The sequence below is a fragment of the Chelon labrosus genome (assembly GCF_963514085.1).
Source record: "Chelon labrosus genome assembly, chromosome: 6".
NCBI classification, from domain to species: domain Eukaryota; kingdom Metazoa; phylum Chordata; class Actinopteri; order Mugiliformes; family Mugilidae; genus Chelon; species Chelon labrosus.
Window position 1 is genome coordinate 10028915 of NC_140342.1, and position 19310 is coordinate 10048224.

General features: G+C 39.8%; 3 protein-coding genes across 3 annotated transcripts; 1 reads left to right on the top strand and 2 right to left on the bottom strand.

Moving 5' to 3' along the window:
- Nucleotides 1–5207: 5207 nt before the first annotated feature.
- insl3 (insulin-like 3 (Leydig cell)) lies at nt 5208–5841 on the bottom strand (the record flags this gene model as incomplete). Its single annotated transcript, XM_084547365.1, has 2 exons — nt 5532–5841; nt 5208–5410 (listed from the first exon to the last, which is right to left on the bottom strand). The coding sequence occupies exons 1-2, from the start codon at nt 5722–5724 to the stop codon at nt 5208–5210; spliced, it is 396 nt and encodes a 131-aa protein (XP_084403491.1). The 5' UTR covers nt 5725–5841.
- A 3137-nt stretch (nt 5842–8978) lies between these two features.
- LOC311488827 (potassium voltage-gated channel subfamily V member 2) lies at nt 8979–12482 on the bottom strand (the record flags this gene model as incomplete). The annotated part of the gene is made up of 4 exons (XM_084545678.1): nt 8979–9546; nt 10839–10964; nt 11185–11818; nt 11944–12482. 4 exons carry the CDS (start codon nt 12480–12482, stop codon nt 9232–9234), a joined length of 1614 nt encoding a protein of 537 aa, XP_084401804.1. The 3' UTR covers nt 8979–9231.
- Nucleotides 12483–13630: 1148 nt separating this feature from the next.
- Nucleotides 13631–15571, top strand: rps28 (ribosomal protein S28). The gene is made up of 4 exons (XM_084546102.1): nt 13631–13722; nt 14015–14062; nt 14572–14694; nt 15447–15571. Exons 1-3 carry the CDS (start codon nt 13684–13686, stop codon nt 14692–14694), a joined length of 210 nt encoding a protein of 69 aa, XP_084402228.1. The 5' UTR covers nt 13631–13683; the 3' UTR covers nt 15447–15571.
- Nucleotides 15572–19310: the final 3739 nt, after the last annotated feature.

Consider the following 19310-nt stretch of genomic DNA (forward strand, 5'->3'; position numbering starts at 1 on the left):
AAGTGCAATTTTCAAAATGAATGTCAGTAGCCTGCCAAAAGGCTCAAGGTTTTTGCTGTTATCCTTGTTGTTACTGATATACTACTATGGCTGTTATTGTCTTGATGATATCACCTTGGTGGCCATTTGTATTCTAGGCATTTATGCACTTTTAAAAATGTTTTTAATTTCTAGGTAGCAGAAGAAATTAAAGTGTTAAAGTAATGCACTACATGAAATGTTTGCCCTCTGCTGACTTTTTTCTGACACATATTAACAGAGTAACTACAGTAGATTGTATAATGGATTAGCATTTAGCAAACTAAAATTGTTCATAAATGTAGCTCATGTAATTAATAGTTCTTGTGTATAAGTCCAAATACAAAGTAATACAGTATACCATTCAAGTTGCCAGCCTGCAATTTATTGTTTATGCCTTAAAATGTCGTTTTGCTTAATAACCCTCAATGGTTACCTCATTCTGTTTGTACTTAAATTATCATAACAATAGTTAGCACCGCCCTCTCAAATGCATTGGCAGACAAGTTATCTCAGGAATATGTGCTCACCCACTGCCATCTATTGCATTTTAATTTCTTAAATTTTCGATCAAATAAAAGGGTTTTGTATTTTTGCTTAAGTTATGCTACCTATTTTGTCTACTTATCTACTTTAATTTATGATACAATGTGATACAAGGTGTTGATACAGCCTGCTAACTGGATTTAAATTTCCGCTACACATATAAGCTTAATTAAGTTGGTGTGAAAAGTGAGAAAAATTACGTACGACATATAAAATACAGTCGACAACAGACCTCGATACAATCTACAACAGACAGCTGAATATTTCAAAGTCCAGCGAACAGTTGATTCTACATTGTCCTTGTTACCCGGATCAATGGCCCAAAGAAACAGCCCATCACCCAGAGAGGAGTCTGCAATGATTCCTCAGAACGATGCCCCCACCCCCCACTATTCTTTGCCTTCACTGGGGACGGAACGCACCTCAACTTGTGTGTCTTGTGCGTCCGCAATCCGCAACATCAGCTAAAATCATTGCACAAGCAGAAAAATGAGCTTGTCTCTGAAAAGAACAAGCTCCACAATGACTGCAGCTCCATCAAGCGCGAGCATGACAAGGAACTGCTGGAGAAGTAGAAAACCACCGAATGAGCTGAAGGATAAGGCATCTTCAAAGAGTCCCAACAAGATGTTGAACAAGCTCCAGCTAGATGTCAATGACCTGAAGAAGGCACTCAGCCAGAGAGACCAAGAAATCCTGCAGCTCCAGAAAGAGAAGGAGAGTTTCTCTGCAAGGCTCAATTACAGCCTCAAAGAAAAGATAGAGGAAGATAAGAAGGCTCTGCTCTCTGGAAGAGCAGAAGAACCAGCTGATGAAGGAATGAGGAGAACTGCTTTACAATGAAGCAGGCAAGATGTATATAGAACAGGAAGAACCAGAGGAGAGGAACAAACAAATAAAATAAAGCTGGAAGACAAGAACAAAGAACTGGAGGAGAAAATGAAACAGCTGGAAGATACTAAGAAAGAAATGTCAATAATTAGAAGAGAACTGAGGCAGAAGAATATTGACATGGGGCTACAGATGAAACAAGTGGATAAGAGAAATAAATATCTGGATGAGACCAAGAGAAAAATGGTGTGGCAAGCTAAAGAACTAAAAGACAAGAATAATGTTGTGGAGCGAGAAAACAAAAAAATGGAGAAAAGGACTCTACGAAGAAACTGGAGAAAAAGAATGAACAAATGACAGAGAAGAATGAAGAGTTGGAGCAGGAGAAGAACAATCTGTAGACCAAAAATAAACACCTGGAGCAAAATAAAGTGATGATTGAGAGAAGTGAAGAACTGAAAAAGAAGTTTACGACTTAAAAAGAGGGAAGAAAAAACTGGAGGAGAAAAAGAACACAAACCTTAGGTTAATTGGACGCTCAGATTTCTCTCATCTGTCCAATCCTGCCTTACTGAGTTTTAATTTTTAAAAGAATGGTAACAATGAAATAAAAATGAAAGCAAGCAAGATTTTTGCGATGCACACAATGTAATAAATGTCTGTGAACATCAAAAAACTTCCATGAAAAAGTAATAATAATATTGATTTTCCATAAACATATTAATATGAAAATGAAAGAGCGGCTGAATTCATTATAAAGAGGTGTGTCTTCTTTGTCTAGTGTATTAGTATAATAGGGAATAAGTTTGGAATCACTGAGAAACCAAACTACCGTTAGCGTTTGAACAATGCAGAGGGGATGCGTCGTCCATATTTATATACAGTCTATGCATTTTTCATTGACAATCATTAAAAGGTGACTGTGAAGACAAGTAATGTTAAGAAGGAAAATATTTTCCCTATATAAGTGAAATAGGTGACTGCTTTATGGATCAGAAAATAATTTTTTTGTGAATGTAAGTTCATCAATGAATCTCTAATTAATAAGAGAGGGGCTTGAATACTTAAAAGGGCCTCCTCTAGAGTGGAGGGATGAGACTACACTACATAAAACTGAATTTTCCTCTCAGTTCTTGTGTAATTTCAAGTTGTTGCCTCATTTATTCCTCTCATTCACAGGCAGAGTGGACATGTCCAAGTTAAGACACAGACCCTGGAAAGTGAGGATTTCTGTGACACAACATCTGACAGTTTATGTGCCACAGAGATGCCTGAAGCCCTAACAATAATGGACACACAAAAACGGACGTGTCAGTCATCTTCCTGACTTCTCCCCCCTCCCTGCATCCACATGTGCTCACTGGTTCCAAAACATAACACGAATCACATGCAAAGAAAACATGAACGAGTAAAGCCTTCAGATAGGTTTGCTGATCTCTGCCCCCGCACTCATACCGCAACTCATGCGCACATAGAGTATGCAAACACATGAGCACATGAGATCAGTACACACACACATGAACATACACATGCACCACAAAAGGCATCTTTAGCCTTGACAATTTTACTGTTGGAGACAAGAGCATTGAGAGCCATTTCATTTACATGCAAATTAACACCCACCAGTCCACACACACACACTCTCCTGCCTGCCGTGTGTTTGTGTGTGTGCTGCTGGCACTCAGTAAAGGTGCTATTCCGCCCTGCTGCTTTTTCCTGCTCACTGAAACTAGACACAAAGAGATGGGAAGACAGAAAGAGAGATAGATGCTCTGATTTTGTTTTCCATATTTGGCTTAGCAGCTTTTCAGTTGACAAAACAGACACAGAGAGGAGCCCATCGGAGAGGCCCCACGCAGCCGCGCGTTTCTCATCTCATGCTGGCACTGAACGAGGACGGGCCGAGGCCTTCAAGTGTCCTCTGATCAGATTTCTCCTCTTGTCACAAGGAGGTGAAGGATCACTTGAGGTGATTGAGGATTTTACAGTAATGAGCTTCGAGAGACAGATCATCACAGCGGGAGAGGAAACGTGACGGAAATACAACTGAAATGACTCATGTTGATACGGTGACGGTGGAATCCAGAAGTAACACCCTCAATTTGGCAAAATTAAGAAGCTGATCCCGGTGTAGGCTGTGATAGATGAGTGTTCAGGCCAGGCAGGAGAAAAGCGATGCAGATATCTGTCTCTCTCTGCTGGTTAGCGTGAGGCACTGCAATAAACCTCTACATTCACTGTGCATGATTTAGATGCACTGGATCATGAACATATTTCAATTTCCTGAACATTTTGATGTTATCTGTTACATTTCTTATTTTTTTTTACTCTTTTTGTGTACTGGAAACTCTGTATTTATACATATATATATTTATATATATATATATATTCTTTCTTTATTTTACATTCTGTTGACTAAAAGATCTGAGCAATGATAATTGTAAATGGAAGTGTACAAGTGTCTCTATTTCCTCCTATAATTAATATCAAATTACGCATTTCTTTCCCAGAATTCCAGGGAAATTATTAGGACATCATATCCCTGTAAAGGAAAGAGGTGGACCATCTGCACTCTATTTTCTTACAGTTTTATTTTTTACACAAATACCCTTTCTCACCCTTTCACGTCAATGAACAGCATGCCCCAACAGGCTCGAGGAGACAAGCTCAGAAACAGGTTTGTTCAGAAAGTTTATTCAGAATCAATTCCACGGCCAGGAGCAGTTTGTTGGATTTAACCAACATTATCAGAGTTGTATCCTCTGAGTATCCATAGTCTTAAAACGAAAACCTCCAAACTAAATGATCTGCTAACAAGCTGTTCTAAATTTAAAGTTGTTCTTTGGGTATTTTGTCCGATACTGCAACAAATAAAACCAATTACGCAAAAACTAATTGTATGCTAATCGTATGTACAATGCAATCCATCTCTCCCCAGTTTCACCAAATTAACCAGTCAGTCACTGTGGGCTTATTCCATTTGCTATTAGGAGTCGTTTAGTGCAGGCTGCAGTACGGAGTGCAGATAATCAGCATCGCATTTGATTATCCATTGAGAGAATTATGCACTCCTCAGTGTGAGGAACTGGCCGGGTTACAGAGATTATTTCTGTTATTATGAAGCCAATAGCCTCAATCCGATTTAGCTATATCAGAGAGAGCAGCAGTGTTGGACTGCGCACACACTTCAGTCAAATGTGGGTCTTGTAGCTCATGTGTGTTTATGCTCACACATGTTTACACATTTATTTTTTTAGTTGTCACTGGTTTTTGAAAGGGAAAAATGTATTACAGACTGGGGCATGGAGTTTTAATGAAGTGGGAGGCAACGTCTCTGGTTTCATTCAAGGCCTGTGTGACCTTTCTAGGACAGTTATTTGTCTCTCTCTTCACTTCCTCTATTCCTCTTCTGTAGTGACTGTCCAATAAGGTGGAAAAAGCAATGAAAAAGAAAAAATATATAATTAGGCTACTCCTTTTATGAAGTTACACTGAAGAGTTTAGGTTCCCACAATGATCGAAAAGATGGGAAAACAGACAGTATATCCAAGTTTGTAATAATCATTAAAAGCTTTATTACAGTTAGGTTGCTAGTTAATGTAGCTCCTTTTTTCAACAGTTATGGAGATGAATAAATTATATTACCGCAATATAAACAATCATTTCAGTGGTATAATCCGGTATCTATAATTATTGCTGTGCAGTGTTTCCGAATCAATGCAAAATTATTTTAGCTTGAGACCTCAGAGCACCGAACAAAATCCGAATTATCTGCATTCATCTTGATGCCAGTTGTGTGAGAAGTGGAGCATCTAGCAAAACTGTATCAGCTCTTTCATGCTGCACCCTTTCTCACAGCAAATGTCAGACATTGTTTTAGCGCCTCGTCTGAGCCGGGAGGACATGCGGTACCAGTGAGGAGCCAAGGAGAAGGCATCAGCCTGCCCATCAGACTGTGGAGGGCTGTGGGCTCTCTCTGAAGCCCTGTGCTCTCCTGTGGAGGTGTACTGCTCCCCTGGGAAGAGGTGATGGAGAAGTCAGGAGTATGTTCTCAAGTTTGTCTCTAAACCTTTCAATTATGAAACTTATATTCATGGTGTAAATTATTTAAGCATGGTTAAACATAAAGTACTTACAGAGAGGAATGTGTTCAGGTTGGCCCAGCTGTGTGTCCGGGATGCTTCTCCTTAGCCGGGAGTTACCACAGGATGACACAGCCAGACGAATCAGCTCTCTCCCACACATTTTAATCCTCCCCTGCTCATGAGCCGCATACGGCGCAGCCAGCAGCACCACCATCAGAGACACCAAGCACTTAGCCACAGACATGGTACGATGTGTTACTGCTCCTTAGCCGGTCGGTGGAGGCCGAAAATTAGTGGGCACAGAGATGAGAGGTGAGGATGGGAGTGTGGTGACTTCAGAGGTGGACTTGAGGGGGTTTATATAGTCAGTGTGTGGTAGCCACAGCACAGCTTTCCAAAATGCTGAGGCCACAGACTGCTCAAAAAATGCATTCAGCCTTGGTGAGGGAAAAGCATGTTCTGATCTAGAGATCAGCATGAAAGTGGTGGGAAGTCTCAAGGTTGACAGATAAAATCTGTCCTGTCAGTGATCTACGGCTTAAATACTGCAATCTATCAACCGAGGCTCATGTCAGACAGTACATTAGATCTAAGTTTGAATATCTGAGGCTAATAAGCCTTGTTCTTAGATATCTTTATAGGATTTTAGGGTATATATATTTATTTATTTTCACATCTCCAACAATATGATTTGCCCACTCCACTGAAGTATGTCTGTTTGAAATTGTCAGAATGTCAGAATTTATGTTATTACAGTGAGTAAACAGTTTTCCTTGAATATTGGTTGATTTTGCACCTTATCTCAACACATCTTGGAGCTAATTGGAAGAGAACGTAACTGCAAAAGATGTCAAGGCTACTGACGCAACCATTCACACACATGGTCACCCCGGGCCGTGCTTTAATTACACAATCATGCCAGAGATGGCTGCTTCATATTTTCATACTTCTGGCTATGATTAGCATTTTAACCTCTAATGACGATATCAGTGACGAGCAGCGACTGGTTTATTGCTCTCAGCTGCTGAGAGCAAAACAGACCTGTTTGTTCTTTTTTTGCTTCACTGATTCTTTGTCTTTATTTCTTGTGGATGGTGTTAAAGTTGATGCTATTGAGTATTCACCATTTTCTAAGCACTCAGTTCATGTTCTTATTCATTTATTCTCCAAAATTATGTTTTAATATGATCTGTCATTCTCATCAAAGAAAGGAAACATGTTTCTAGCTGGTTGGTGTGCTTGGTGTAGTTGTGCTGCTGTAAAAATAAAGTTTAAAGCTTCACTGTTTCATATTTTTACACAAAAAAGGATCAAATGATCATGTGGATTACGAAAATAGTGGATCATAGTGATGAAAACGCAGAATGATCATTCAACTCGTAGTTTCTCCCAGTGTTTTTTGTGTCTTTCAGCTCATTGTTTTGGTTTAACAGCTCACACCTGGTTTGCAGCAACAGCTTTGATAAAATGGCTGCACCCAAAACCCAACAGACAAATATTTTTGAGACCAAACTAAAGGAGAAGGAAGGTTTGCCACAAATTCCAAATACATGCTCCACCAGACATTGCTTGGTGTCTGATGGCGCTGAGAGCAATCATGGGTTCACAAAATATCAGTGTTTACAGATTAATTCTGCTGCCTCTTATTGCTTTGCAATTGCATCTGTCTCCTTTGAGTGAAAGAAATGTCACATTAGTAGAGTTGTCAATACTGCATGTGAGCATCTGTCACATGCATTCAGTTTTCCTCGATGTCCCTCTTGACTCCATCTGTTCCTGTCATCCAGTCCCAGCTGAGTCATGTGACACAGCTAGAGCCTCTGAGCTGAGCGCTCTTGAGTTTTAATTGATGCTGACGACGCCATTAAACCATGGCATCTCTCCCATTACCTTATCCTGTAATACTATTAGACAAACAGCACCGCCCCTCGGAAATAAGTCTCCGCTAACAGATACAGGCTTTACGCTGTGGAGGACAGGAGAATAGTTTTGACAATACAGGCATGGTGCACAGAGGACAATATTTTTTATTGAACAAGAAACATCTGGAGAACATGTACATATTGTAAGATATCATACGATTTGTGTTTTGGTTTCGTACGGTTGTGTAGCGTTTCACAGTATTTGCAGAAGAAAACCCCTCATTTAATAATCAAAAATGTCTGTGCAATGAAATCCATACTATCAAGAGCCCTACTTTTGTCAACTTCTGTTTGCATGCTCATACATCTACATGCATGAAGTAGTTAAATTTAAAATGTTTTTGACATCATGTCATATTCTCTTTCCAGTCCCTTAACCTCTGAAATGATAATGACAATAAATTAATGTTTACAACTGTTGTGCAAATATGAGAAGAATGTCAACATAAATTGAAAAATATACCTCAAATGCTATTTCTGCGCTTCATCAATACAGTCAAACATGGGGTTAAGTCGTCATGATAAAAGACATACAGCTTATTTTTATTAGAATCAATCATTTTCCATTTGAAACTAGTGCAGCAAACAGAACAGTCTAGAGCAGATCAAAAGAAACATTTTCATGACAAATTTGTTGAGTGTGGTTGGGAGGAGCTTATACCTTTCTTAACAGGCTGCCACCCTGATGCCAACTGGTTTATTAATACCAACAGCTCAACACAGCTAGCAGCAGAGTGCAAGGACAGTTTGACTACAGGGCTGGACCATGTTTGATCTTGACATCTGAGAGTCATGAACAAAGAGCCTCATCCCTGCAGGGATCATGCCAAATACTGATTTGCTGGATAGCAATTATAAGCACATGTCAGACTAAGACTGAAAAATTGTCCTATTTGAGGGATGCATTGTATCTGAAAGCATCATTAAAGCTGCTCGTAATCGTCTTAGGATGACCTGATGGTGCACACCTGATCAGAATCTCTGCACCACCAAAATAGCTCAGTACATGGCTGACATTTACCCTTCTCTGACTGGACAGGCAGGAAGCATGTGCGCAAATCCCGGTAATCCTTGACAACAAAATTACACCATGGCTCTTGATCGCCACTGGCACACCTTATGTTGCACCTTTCGCCCTGCTTAGGTATCTTTGAGACTATACGCTGAGTAATTGGGCAAAAAACAAGAACGCCACTTTGCTGACACATAATGCATGGCACATGGAAGAGCGTTGCACTGATGATATTGAACTTCCTCTCAGATGCACAGTAAATGTTTTCATTGCTTATATTTCCTTAGCCTGCAAAAGTGGAACACACCGACTACACGGCATGTGACTGTCTTCTGTGCGGAGAATGTAAAATAAAATATAAGCAACCAGGTAGTTTTACAAAATAGTTCATTAATAGCACTTCCAATGAACACAGTTCTTTACAAGCATAACGCTCCTAAAGTGATTAAAGTGTAACATTGTTTTATTTATAATGTTGCTACTTGACCTTCTTGTGTCAAACCAAACTATTTTGGTTCGGTCAGATTTAGTTGCAGGCGGGTGCTATTCATGGTGACAGATAACGAGCTGTCCAGTGCGAGCGTCTTGTGCATTTGACAGAGGAATAGTCGCTCATAGCGTGCAAACACTAGTTTGTGTAAAGCTGAAGCTTAGAGCTTAACTCAACTTGCTGCTGCTTCCATCCCCCTGTTAGATTGTTGATCTTAAACCACGTAGTCTCAGGGTTGGAGGCGGAATGGGTCTTATACTTTCTCGAGACCCATGGGTGATAAGGCCATTTAGGGTTAGTGAGGTCACAACTAGGCGGTTTTTCCCACTACTCGATCTCATAGGTAGTTTGCCGTCCGCTGGGCCGATAATGTATCTCGTCATCTGAGTCCTCTGGCTGGGGGGCGAAGCAGCGGTCAAACTTGCGCCTGAGGCGTTTCTTTAGCTGGAAGGTGCGCTCTGTGTTTGAAAACGTGTATTCCTGTTCCTTTAGTTTGGCGTAGTAGTCGGAGAACTTGTTGAACAGGATGGAGATGGGCATGCCATTGAGGATGATCCCAAAGGAGATGCAGCCAAATGCCACACAGCGGCCCAGATAAGAGATAGGGACAACATCTCCATAGCCCACAGTGGAGATGCTCACCTATAGGAAGAAAAGAGTCAGCTTACATGCAATTCCTCAGAACATTGAATTTTGTTTTGTTTTTTTTTAGATTTTCCATGATTCCTATTTCCTATATTTTTATTTCATGGTGCCTGCTTTTCACGAGTCACAAAACACTGTGTGACGGTTTGTTTATAAGAATCCAATAATTTTGAAAGTTGAGAATGAAGGGGATCAAATAACAGCCCCCAGGAATGCACTGATACAACTTACATCTCCAGAACGCAATCACTGCGTCTGGGCACAAATGAGACGCATTACACCGTATTAGAGGGGATTAGACAGATATAAGTTAACAGCTGCCACCAGATAAATAGAAACCATGTCCTTAAATGAGAGTGAGAGAAACACTGAGAACCAGGCTGATGACACTGTGAAGTCATTAAAACGAATCCATTCTCAAAGAGAAATGTAAAAATGGCAAGTTGTGATTTTAATAGCTAAACAATCTTTGTAGCTTCTGCAATATGTCATGGGGCAAATGTTACTCATAAGAACGTTTTCTGTACATGTGCAGAGGTTTAATGGTTTTATTCATTGAGCTAAACAGAAGTTGGTGCTTAACAATATGAAACTCTCACTAGTCATGTCTCATAAAGACGATTCAGCCAACCATTTATTTGTCACACAGGACTGTATGTGGACCCCTGAATACATTTGTGGTGATGGGTTTGTCCGCTGCTTTGCGGAGCCAAAAAGGTAGAAGCAGAACATGACTTTGACTTGTGCTGTGCACTTTATCTGGGTCTGACAAGGCAGACAGCACAAATCCCGGCAGGCCTAATCCTCAACACCCGAAATGCACTGCCCTGCTTGATCATACTGACACACCCCAATCTGAGCTCCGCTTCAGCACTGTAAAGAGGAACAGCTTACCGGAATTCACAGCTGAGTTAATTGAGCCAGAAGAATCTGAGTGGCACCCATAAGAGCTGGCCACCAAACTGTATATAAAGTTCACTATTTCACTATTAATATCTTTGTTAATAATGACAAGATGTGAAACGTCTTAACCATCTTGGTTAGTCTCAGTAATGGACTTAATGATCTATTATAAGTCTGTTTTTCTTAATTCATTCCAACAAAGTCACAGATTCATTCTTAGCAAGCAAAAGCTAGCAGACTTTTGCATTAACTGAATCGTCAAAGTTGATGGCAATGACGCTGAAATACCAAGTTTTGGCGCAAAGGAAAACTAGAGCAGTCTGGTATTAAGGCTAAATTCAGAGCCACAAACTTGACTGATCTGAAGACTGAGGTCTTATACTCACCGCAGCCCACCACCAGGCATCTGGTATGCTGCTGAACGGTGTTCCTGGCTGATCCACCTCCACAGAATGCATCAGGGCAGAGAAGGTGAAGATGCCCATGGCAATGAACAGAAACAGACAGCACACCTAAAGTACGACAGGAGAGTATATGTGAACGAAGTTAACCGTGTAGTGTAGCTACATGTTTGTTTGACAGATCTGACAGTGGGATCATTTTCTCTGAATTGGCGTGGCTTTCACTACCACTAGCACCTCTCCTGTTTCTCAAGGAGCATAAGAAAATGGTTTGCAGGCTATTTCATGATGTGTCCTATGTATTTTGTGTTTCTTTGACATTCCTTCATACCTGCTCAGAGCACTGGCGGATGGTGAAACCAAACGCCCTCATGCCTGTGGAGTGGCGAGCAAGCTTCAAGATACGGAAGATGCGCATCAGCTTGACGACCTTGAGCACCTTGCTGATTTTACTGACTCTTGCCATGGCTTTCAAATCTTCCTGCGCGCCTAAATCTTCTGAATCGATAACAAACGCCTCAAAAACGAGCTGGACAAAGTAGGGCATAACGGCCACCACGTCAACAAAGTTGAGGGCGCTCTTCACAAAATGTTTGATGTTAGATGTGGTGAGTAATCGCAAAAAGTACTCCAAAGTGAAGAAGAGGATGGAACAAATCTCTACCCACTCCATGTACGTTTTTCCTGCAAGTTTATACTCCCTGAGTTCTTTGACTGTATTCATTGTCATGGCAACAATAGAGATGAGCACAAAGAGACTGGAAAACACAGCAAAGGCTTTGGCTGCCAGTGAGGAGTATGGATTCTCCATCAAGTCCCAGAGGGCTTTCCGGAAGTTTCCAAGAAACATGGCCTTGTAGCCCTCGTCATCCTGGTGCGGCTTAATCTCATCAATCAGCTCCTTGTTGACCTTCAGTTGGTCTCTGATGTCATCCAGTTTCTCCTCGAACAGAATACGGCAGCACCTTAGAACGAGAAGAAGGGCGTCACTACCAGTTTCTACAGAAACTACTTTTTGTAAAATCACACTTAAAATGCACAAACACCAAGCCACAATATGCATAGCGAGTATCAAGTATCTAAAGCACACCTTGGAGTGTCCTTCAGTTTGAGGCCCCAGAATGATATCTCTTCCTCAAAGTTGACAGGACAAAGACTATCCATCACCCACAGGACATTACTGCAGTAGAAGTGAAATATGTAATGGAAAAACATGGGGTCCCTGTCAAAGAAGAACTCGTTGTTCTGAACATTATAATCGTCACAGAGCGACAGACGCTTAACTGGATCATCACAGAGAGCAAGGACTCCAATCCTGGTTTTTGGATATTTGAGGACCAAATGCTTCGGTATGTGGAACACCTTGCCGCCCACATTCAGATTAACTATGTTCGATTTCCTCGGGTTTGGTGCTTTTTTTTCCTGATCTTCTGTTGCAGGCAGATTCTCGTCAAGAACGTCAAGGTTGTCCATAGATGTCCATGGTTTCACTGAGCTGTCCTGTGAAAAAGGGAATTCAAACTCCTGTTCTTCAACGCTTTTTGAAAAGCTAACTTCTCGCTTTATGGTCGCAAAAAGACTGGAGCGACGCTTTTTCAGCACTTTCAGCTTGGGCTTCTTATTCTCCATTGTGGCAGTCCCTTTGATGACCAACAAAGACAAAAAATTAGCACCAACTTGAAATCAAGTCAATAAAAAATGATTGCAAAAATATTCCACAGAATCTCCTTTTGAGCAAAGCACCATCTTCAAAAAAAAAAAAAAAAGCCTTCAGGTTGAAATAAAGATAAAGAAAGCGCTACTGTGCTTTTCAGTCAGCGTGCAAGAAGATCAACTACATGAGTTAGGGATTCAGCCTCTTCACTGATTCTCTAATCCTATTGCTGTTCTTTCTGTCTCAACGCAAGTTAAAAATACTGTTCACAAGGATTAGCGATGTGATTTAAGGCTTTGAGTTCTTCTGAGAGAGGAGGAAAGGCAGAATGAGTGGTGTGATGACAGTAGTGCATTGCTAACGAGAGCTTTCACACCAGATGCTCATACTAATGCTACAGGTAGATTGATAGTATAAACTTTAATTTATATATTTTATATATACAGAAATCAATATATTGTTTGACATTTTTTTTTTGTATTATTATTATTTTGTATATGCCTGAAGTTCTCTTCTATCTAGCCTCTATCCTCTTCTCTTTATAATAAAATCCTTGTTTGACATTGTTCTCTTCGCAGTAACTCAATACCATGAACAGTTTGTGTCCATTTAAAAATCAAGCGAGGTGAATATAAAGTTTTAAATAAAAAAAAAGAATGCAAAATCATGCTATGAGTGTATAGGTCATATTAGGATTAATATTATTGAATGGGCATTTGATATTGCTACTATTATAGCAAAATACTGTACAAATTATGAGTATGTTGAAGAAATGAACAAGGAAATATGCTGCCTGATGAGGCCTATTATCTACTGTACTGTACTGTGGAAAGATTGTTTTAGTTACTCACATCCCAATAAGAAAGCTGGAAATGGAAATGGATAATATTGGTGTTCACATTTTGAACAATGGTTTGGCCCATAGGGTTTGGCCCACGACTTTTGTGAATGGTATAGCCCAATCTACCGGAAAGGGAAGTAGAAATGTAAAAAATTAATTTAATTTTTATTTAAATGCTTGGTTATATTTCTATTTTGTCTATGTCGTGTTTTTCTGACTGTTTGTATGATTAAAATTAAATTAATATAGCAACATTTATTAAGAATAAAAGAACACAGCTCCCATATATGCCGTCCGCGCACCACGTGACTTCCTTTCCGGTCTAACCTGACAACATGGACGCCAGCCGCGTGCAGCCGATCAAGCTTGCGAGAGTAAGAACATGTCTAATATGATGAAAATAGTCACATCTATGCGGATACATAGTTACATTAATAGTCAATGTTTTAAACGGTACCAAAACTTCGAGGCCAAATTTATTTTAACGCGCCGATTAGCAAACCTCTCTTGGCCTCTCGTTCTTCCATCATGGAGGCCAGTCCATGCTACAATGTCTGCTAGCTCTTTCACTGTTAGCCTGCTGCATGCTCCACTTGGAAAAAAAAAAAAAAAAGTGATATTTATTATCCAGCTGTTATATTTATGTTCTACGTGTTTTCTTTTCAGGTCACCAAGGTGCTCGGAAGAACTGGTTCCCAGGGACAGTGTACACAGGTATGCTAACGTGGCTAATGTTAACGAGTTAACGTTTTATGTTAACTTAAGGGTCATGTTTGTTTCCATTGATATAATACTTTTGACACCAACATTACATTGTCCTTGAATATCTGTTATATCTCTATGTAGTCCTGGCTGTGGGACTGAAAACCACGTTTGGAGACAGTTCTGAATAAAGTGTCCAACATTTATTCATGCCTTAATACCACGTTCATATGGTTGTAACTATGGAACTATTAAAGCAGTAAACCGGTGCATAAATTGTCAGTGAATCAAATGTTTACTTAACGTCACATCTCTGAACTAGAAAATATATATTTTTTAAACGTTGTTGGCAACATTTTGTCCATTGACCAAATAAACAGATCGCATGTCCTTATACTTTGAAGCATGTGCAACCAGTGCGCTGCCTTTTCTTTTTTCCCCTCTTAAACTTGTTTAAACACAAAACCTGTGCCATATAAGGTCATGTTAATGCAAGTCCCTGGGTCCTTCCTTTCCTCCAGGTCCGTGTTGAGTTCATGGACGACAGCAACCGCTCCATCATCAGGAACGTGAAGGGCCCAGTCAGAGAGGGAGATGTTCTGACACTTCTGGAGTCTGAAAGAGAAGCCAGGAGGCTGCGATAGGTGAGAAGACGAACAATCCATTCATTGAACTGACAGTAAAGCCTCCCTCCAATATGAGGACATTACTTTGGGCCTTGGTGTGTGATAGGGTTTTGAACATCTCTTATCAAGAGCTGTGAATAATAAATTGTAATCCTATGAATACGTACAATGTTATTTTAAATATGGTAGATGTATGGCATTGGATTAAAATAGGTAAAAAGATATTCTCTCTCCTCGTGTATCAAATGGGGTTTGGACAAAAAATATTACAGCTTACAATACACTGAAGTATAAAAACATAGCATGGCCTTAAACTGCCATGTAGTTGAATTGATTGCTCTTTTACTCATGGTCTATTAAAACTAAACAAAGTTTAATCTTTGGTTGTTGAGCCTGGTTATAAATTCTGACCACTGTGTGTCCTCGTCTTTGTGCCCTCATGGTACATTTTGCCCAATACTGATGAAAATGGTTTTAACTCCACTGAAACACCATGTAGACTTCAAATGACCATCACAAAATTAAGGAACTCGCATTTTAAATGGCTTGAAGCTCAAGCTAAGTGGCTTTAACCGTTTCCTGGTGTCGAATTTTGTTACTGTAATCCTGTAGCCAAATTTTTTATTTAAGTCAGTTACAGCGGAACATAAGTGACTTGCAAATGTCTTCAAGTAATGTTAGTTCAGTGATACGTCTTCAGGAGCGGCGCAGATTTATTTTTGCAGTCGGTTATCTTTGCAATGACGTGTAACTGATCTGTGTCTTCACAGTGCCCACTGGAACTTTGAGGTGCCAATCCAACGCTGTGGAGCAGTGGACACCATCAGTTCCATGTGCAGTGGATTACGTCTCACTTTTTCAGATGTTTTGAAATAAATTTGGGTATTGAGATGAATTTTGACTGTTCTGTGTTTATTTGGCAATACTTAGTTGTGCTTTTTTTGGAGGTGGCAACAGGTGTATAGGCTTTGCTTGACACAAGAGATAGATGGCTCACATGTGCATTTCATTAGTTTCCTTACTGCAATCGGTGTGTTTGCTGATTATCAGTTAAAACACCAATCATTTATCAGATGACTTTAATAGATGCATTAAACTCCAATTAAGTCCACTGAGTTTATATTGGGTCTCATTGGAAGAGAAATGTTTCTAATACTTGAACAATTATGTAATTAGAGTTAATACCATCTAGAAAGTATTAAAAATGTAATAAAACCATTTGTAGTATTCCCTACCAACAAAACATTAAGGTGACCTTTTTGCCCAGTGAATCTGTTTGTTTTAGATGGCTGGATGTCACAAGGACAAGTATAAACTAACTGGTGAATAAGCAGTTTTGCTGCACCTGTGTGAGCTAAGTTGCTTGATGAAGTCGAAGTTCTGATGTCTCATCTGGTTCTTCATCTCGAGGTGAAGTGATCGTTTCTTACCTGTTTGTGAAGTTTACATTCTGTTCAGCAGAGGGCAGCATCACTCCAAGTTTAGCATCATGTCTTCAGTACATCTGTTTCTTACTAACACCAGAATGAAAGACATTTTTCTTCTCACATCTGTGGACATTAACAGCCCAGTAAATGAAAGGAAATCTTGACTTTCTCCTGCTGCTCACGGTGTGTGTTTGACTGAATTCATACACATAAGTATTATTTTGATTAGTTGATCATAAAGCGATGAAACGTTTGTTCAACTCACATGGTGCCCATTTGCAGTATTTTCTCATATACATTTATATTGGTAACATAAAGTACTGGTTAGTGGTTTTCCAATTCATTTTATTATATTGCATGCCGTTTTCCTTTGTTCTTTCCTTAAATCTTTCCAGCTCTATGCAAAGTCAAATCTGTTCATGAATGCTTGTGATCCTAGCTTAGCATTACCTTGTTTAAATGCTCAGGATCAAACAGATTTAAGTGTGCTTACTTTTGCACTAATGACCTCTTTCCATCAGTGTGCAATGGAACACTTTAGGGAACTACTAAAGAGTCTGTAAATCAACACCGTGGGACAGTTGTGAATAAATCACCATGAAGCGATCAGTCCACATCTACACATTTAATATTTTCTCGTTTCTGTAGCAGAAAGGCATTTGACCGAATTCCATCTAAAGGTTCACGAAGCAGTCGAGAGGCTGTTTGAACGGGAAAGCAGGTCAGTTTGAGTTATGTGTTGTGATGAGGCTCTATATGTACACTGTAGGTTTAATGACCTTGTTTTTTACAATTTACTCTGACCTACTTTAAGCAATATTTGAGTAATAGTACTTATATAATCTAATAGTCGCACAAACAGTGCTCAGAATAGATTTGTAATTGTAACTAACAAACACTAAATTCTTAGTCACAACAGGTATTTCAGCCCATTTTTTCTGAATGAAAACCTACACATCAGGATTATACTGACTGTTAAATGATTTGTGTAAATGTTTTTTACCCTGCAGGTCAGTTAAGCTTGCTTTGGCTTGCAAACGGTGTCAACTTTTGCAAGTCCGCAGACACTAAATCAGCCACATAGCACATTCGGTGCAACCGTTACTGACTTCACCTGCACCAGACCAGATCAAGGTAAGGCCAAACCCAGTAAGACAACATAATAACAACGTGTTGGGCTGTCGTGGAAGTAGTGGAAAAAAAGGGCTATGTTTTTATTTGTGGTTGTTATAGTTACAGTAATACCTCTGCTTTTCAGTTCCAAGAGCAACACGATCGGACCCGATCTCTCGTCATAGTGCAGATTATTTATGGTCATATACCATACAGTTTTCCAGGTGCAGTTCTGTCAAAAAATCCCTCACGGCTTGTATGCAGTGAGGGATTTCTGTAGCTTCATTCAGGAAGGCATCGACAAGTGCGAAACCAAAGATGGAAACTGACACCAAGCCACAAATTAATTCCTGGCAGCTATTAAGTTAAAAGTATGAGCATGTCTGCACTTGACAGTAGAAAAAAACAAAAGGGAACCAGTAATATAGAAACACAGAAAGAAAACAAGCATTTTCCTATCTATGCAAATGCAGCAAGAAATCGAGGGAGCACAAATGCATGTAGAACTAGACCGGTAGAGTGTGGTTGTCATGCTGCACCCTCATACACATTAAATCCCATTGCCACCCACAGACCTCTGAGATGAGATTAGACTGTTAGTCATGAACAGAGACTGTTCCATAACCTCTACCTGCTTTGTTCTCTTTGTTCTCAGTTTGATCTAAAATAAACAGAAAATAAGTTACTTTTATGATCCTCCTTAAAGGGAATTCAAATTGACTTTGCAGCCACACAGGGAGTTAATAAAGAACTTTCCACATAAAAATTTGTGTATATGCTAAAATAAAGGGAATACATTTGAATGAATATATTAAAATAATTAGAAATAGAGTATGTGGAAAAATATCATAGAAGAGAGAGTAAAAAAAAGAAGAGAGAGAGAGAGAGATTTGAATAAAATGCGAGAGGTAACAAAAGAAGTACATAAGAGAACTGTGTTATTCAGCTGACTTCACAGTCAACAGCAGCTCTGTGCATGAAAACAACTCAGTCACCTTGACCCCACTGTCATCATCACTCCACACTCCTCCATCTCTCTGCTTCACCCACCCACACACCCATCCAGACCTACGGGTGGCATGTGTTTACCGTTCATCCATCTCCCCGTGTCTCGCGCTCCTGAGAAACATATCAGGTTAGAAGCAGATCCATCCCAAGGCCACTCCTTGTTTGTCTGCGTGCCACCAAGGTCTAACTCTGCCAGAACAAACACAAGCATGGGACCCGTCTGTCTTTCTGTCTGTCTGCAGTATCTAGGATATACGAAACAAAATCAAAAATAACGTAAGATTGTGCCTTAGAGAAGTACAGCAGCAGCAATTATAACACTGTCGGTGTGCTATGGAGCTAGGGGAGCGGGTGGCAATCCTGAGAGATGAGTGAATATTTATATGAATATAAATTAATTGTTAGTTGTAAATAAATTGTTCTCTAAGTGCAGGTTTAAGCAAGAAATCTAAAAATGATTACCTGTTACTAAATAAATGAAGTGTTCAGTGTCTTCTTAATTAAAATACATACATTGTAGAGTAAAAAGCACAACATTTATCTGTGAAATGTTTCAAAGTATAAAGTACTGGCCTAAATGTGAGATTAGATTAGAAAGGCTTTATTGTCACTACACCAAAAATTTCTGTTAAAATAACACACATTAAAACGGGCAACAATAAAAACAGCTTTTAAAAACCTGACACTTAAAACGTGTCCAAGGCAATCAAATCAAAAGTAGCAGCAGGCTGTAAATACTGTAGTGTCAGTACCTTTATGTATACTTGAGTTGCTAAGTAACTTTCCACCACTTTATCATTAACCTGACAAATACCTAAATTTCCCTCAGGCCGTGGCTGCATTTTAAAAGTATGATTTGTAATACAGTATTTACTGTAAGATGACACATCATCGCGTGGCGCTGGTTTGATAGGACTCGCTTGAAATGGAGGTATGTGGCAGGAGGTTTTATGCTGGGTAACAGGATGTGCAGCAGGGAGGTCATGGAGCCTCCAAGGGGAGAGAGGCCTCTGATTTACACATTCTGAACTCAACTACGACCTGGGTCACGGCCCTCAGATTTACGAATGGGGCCCATAGGACGCA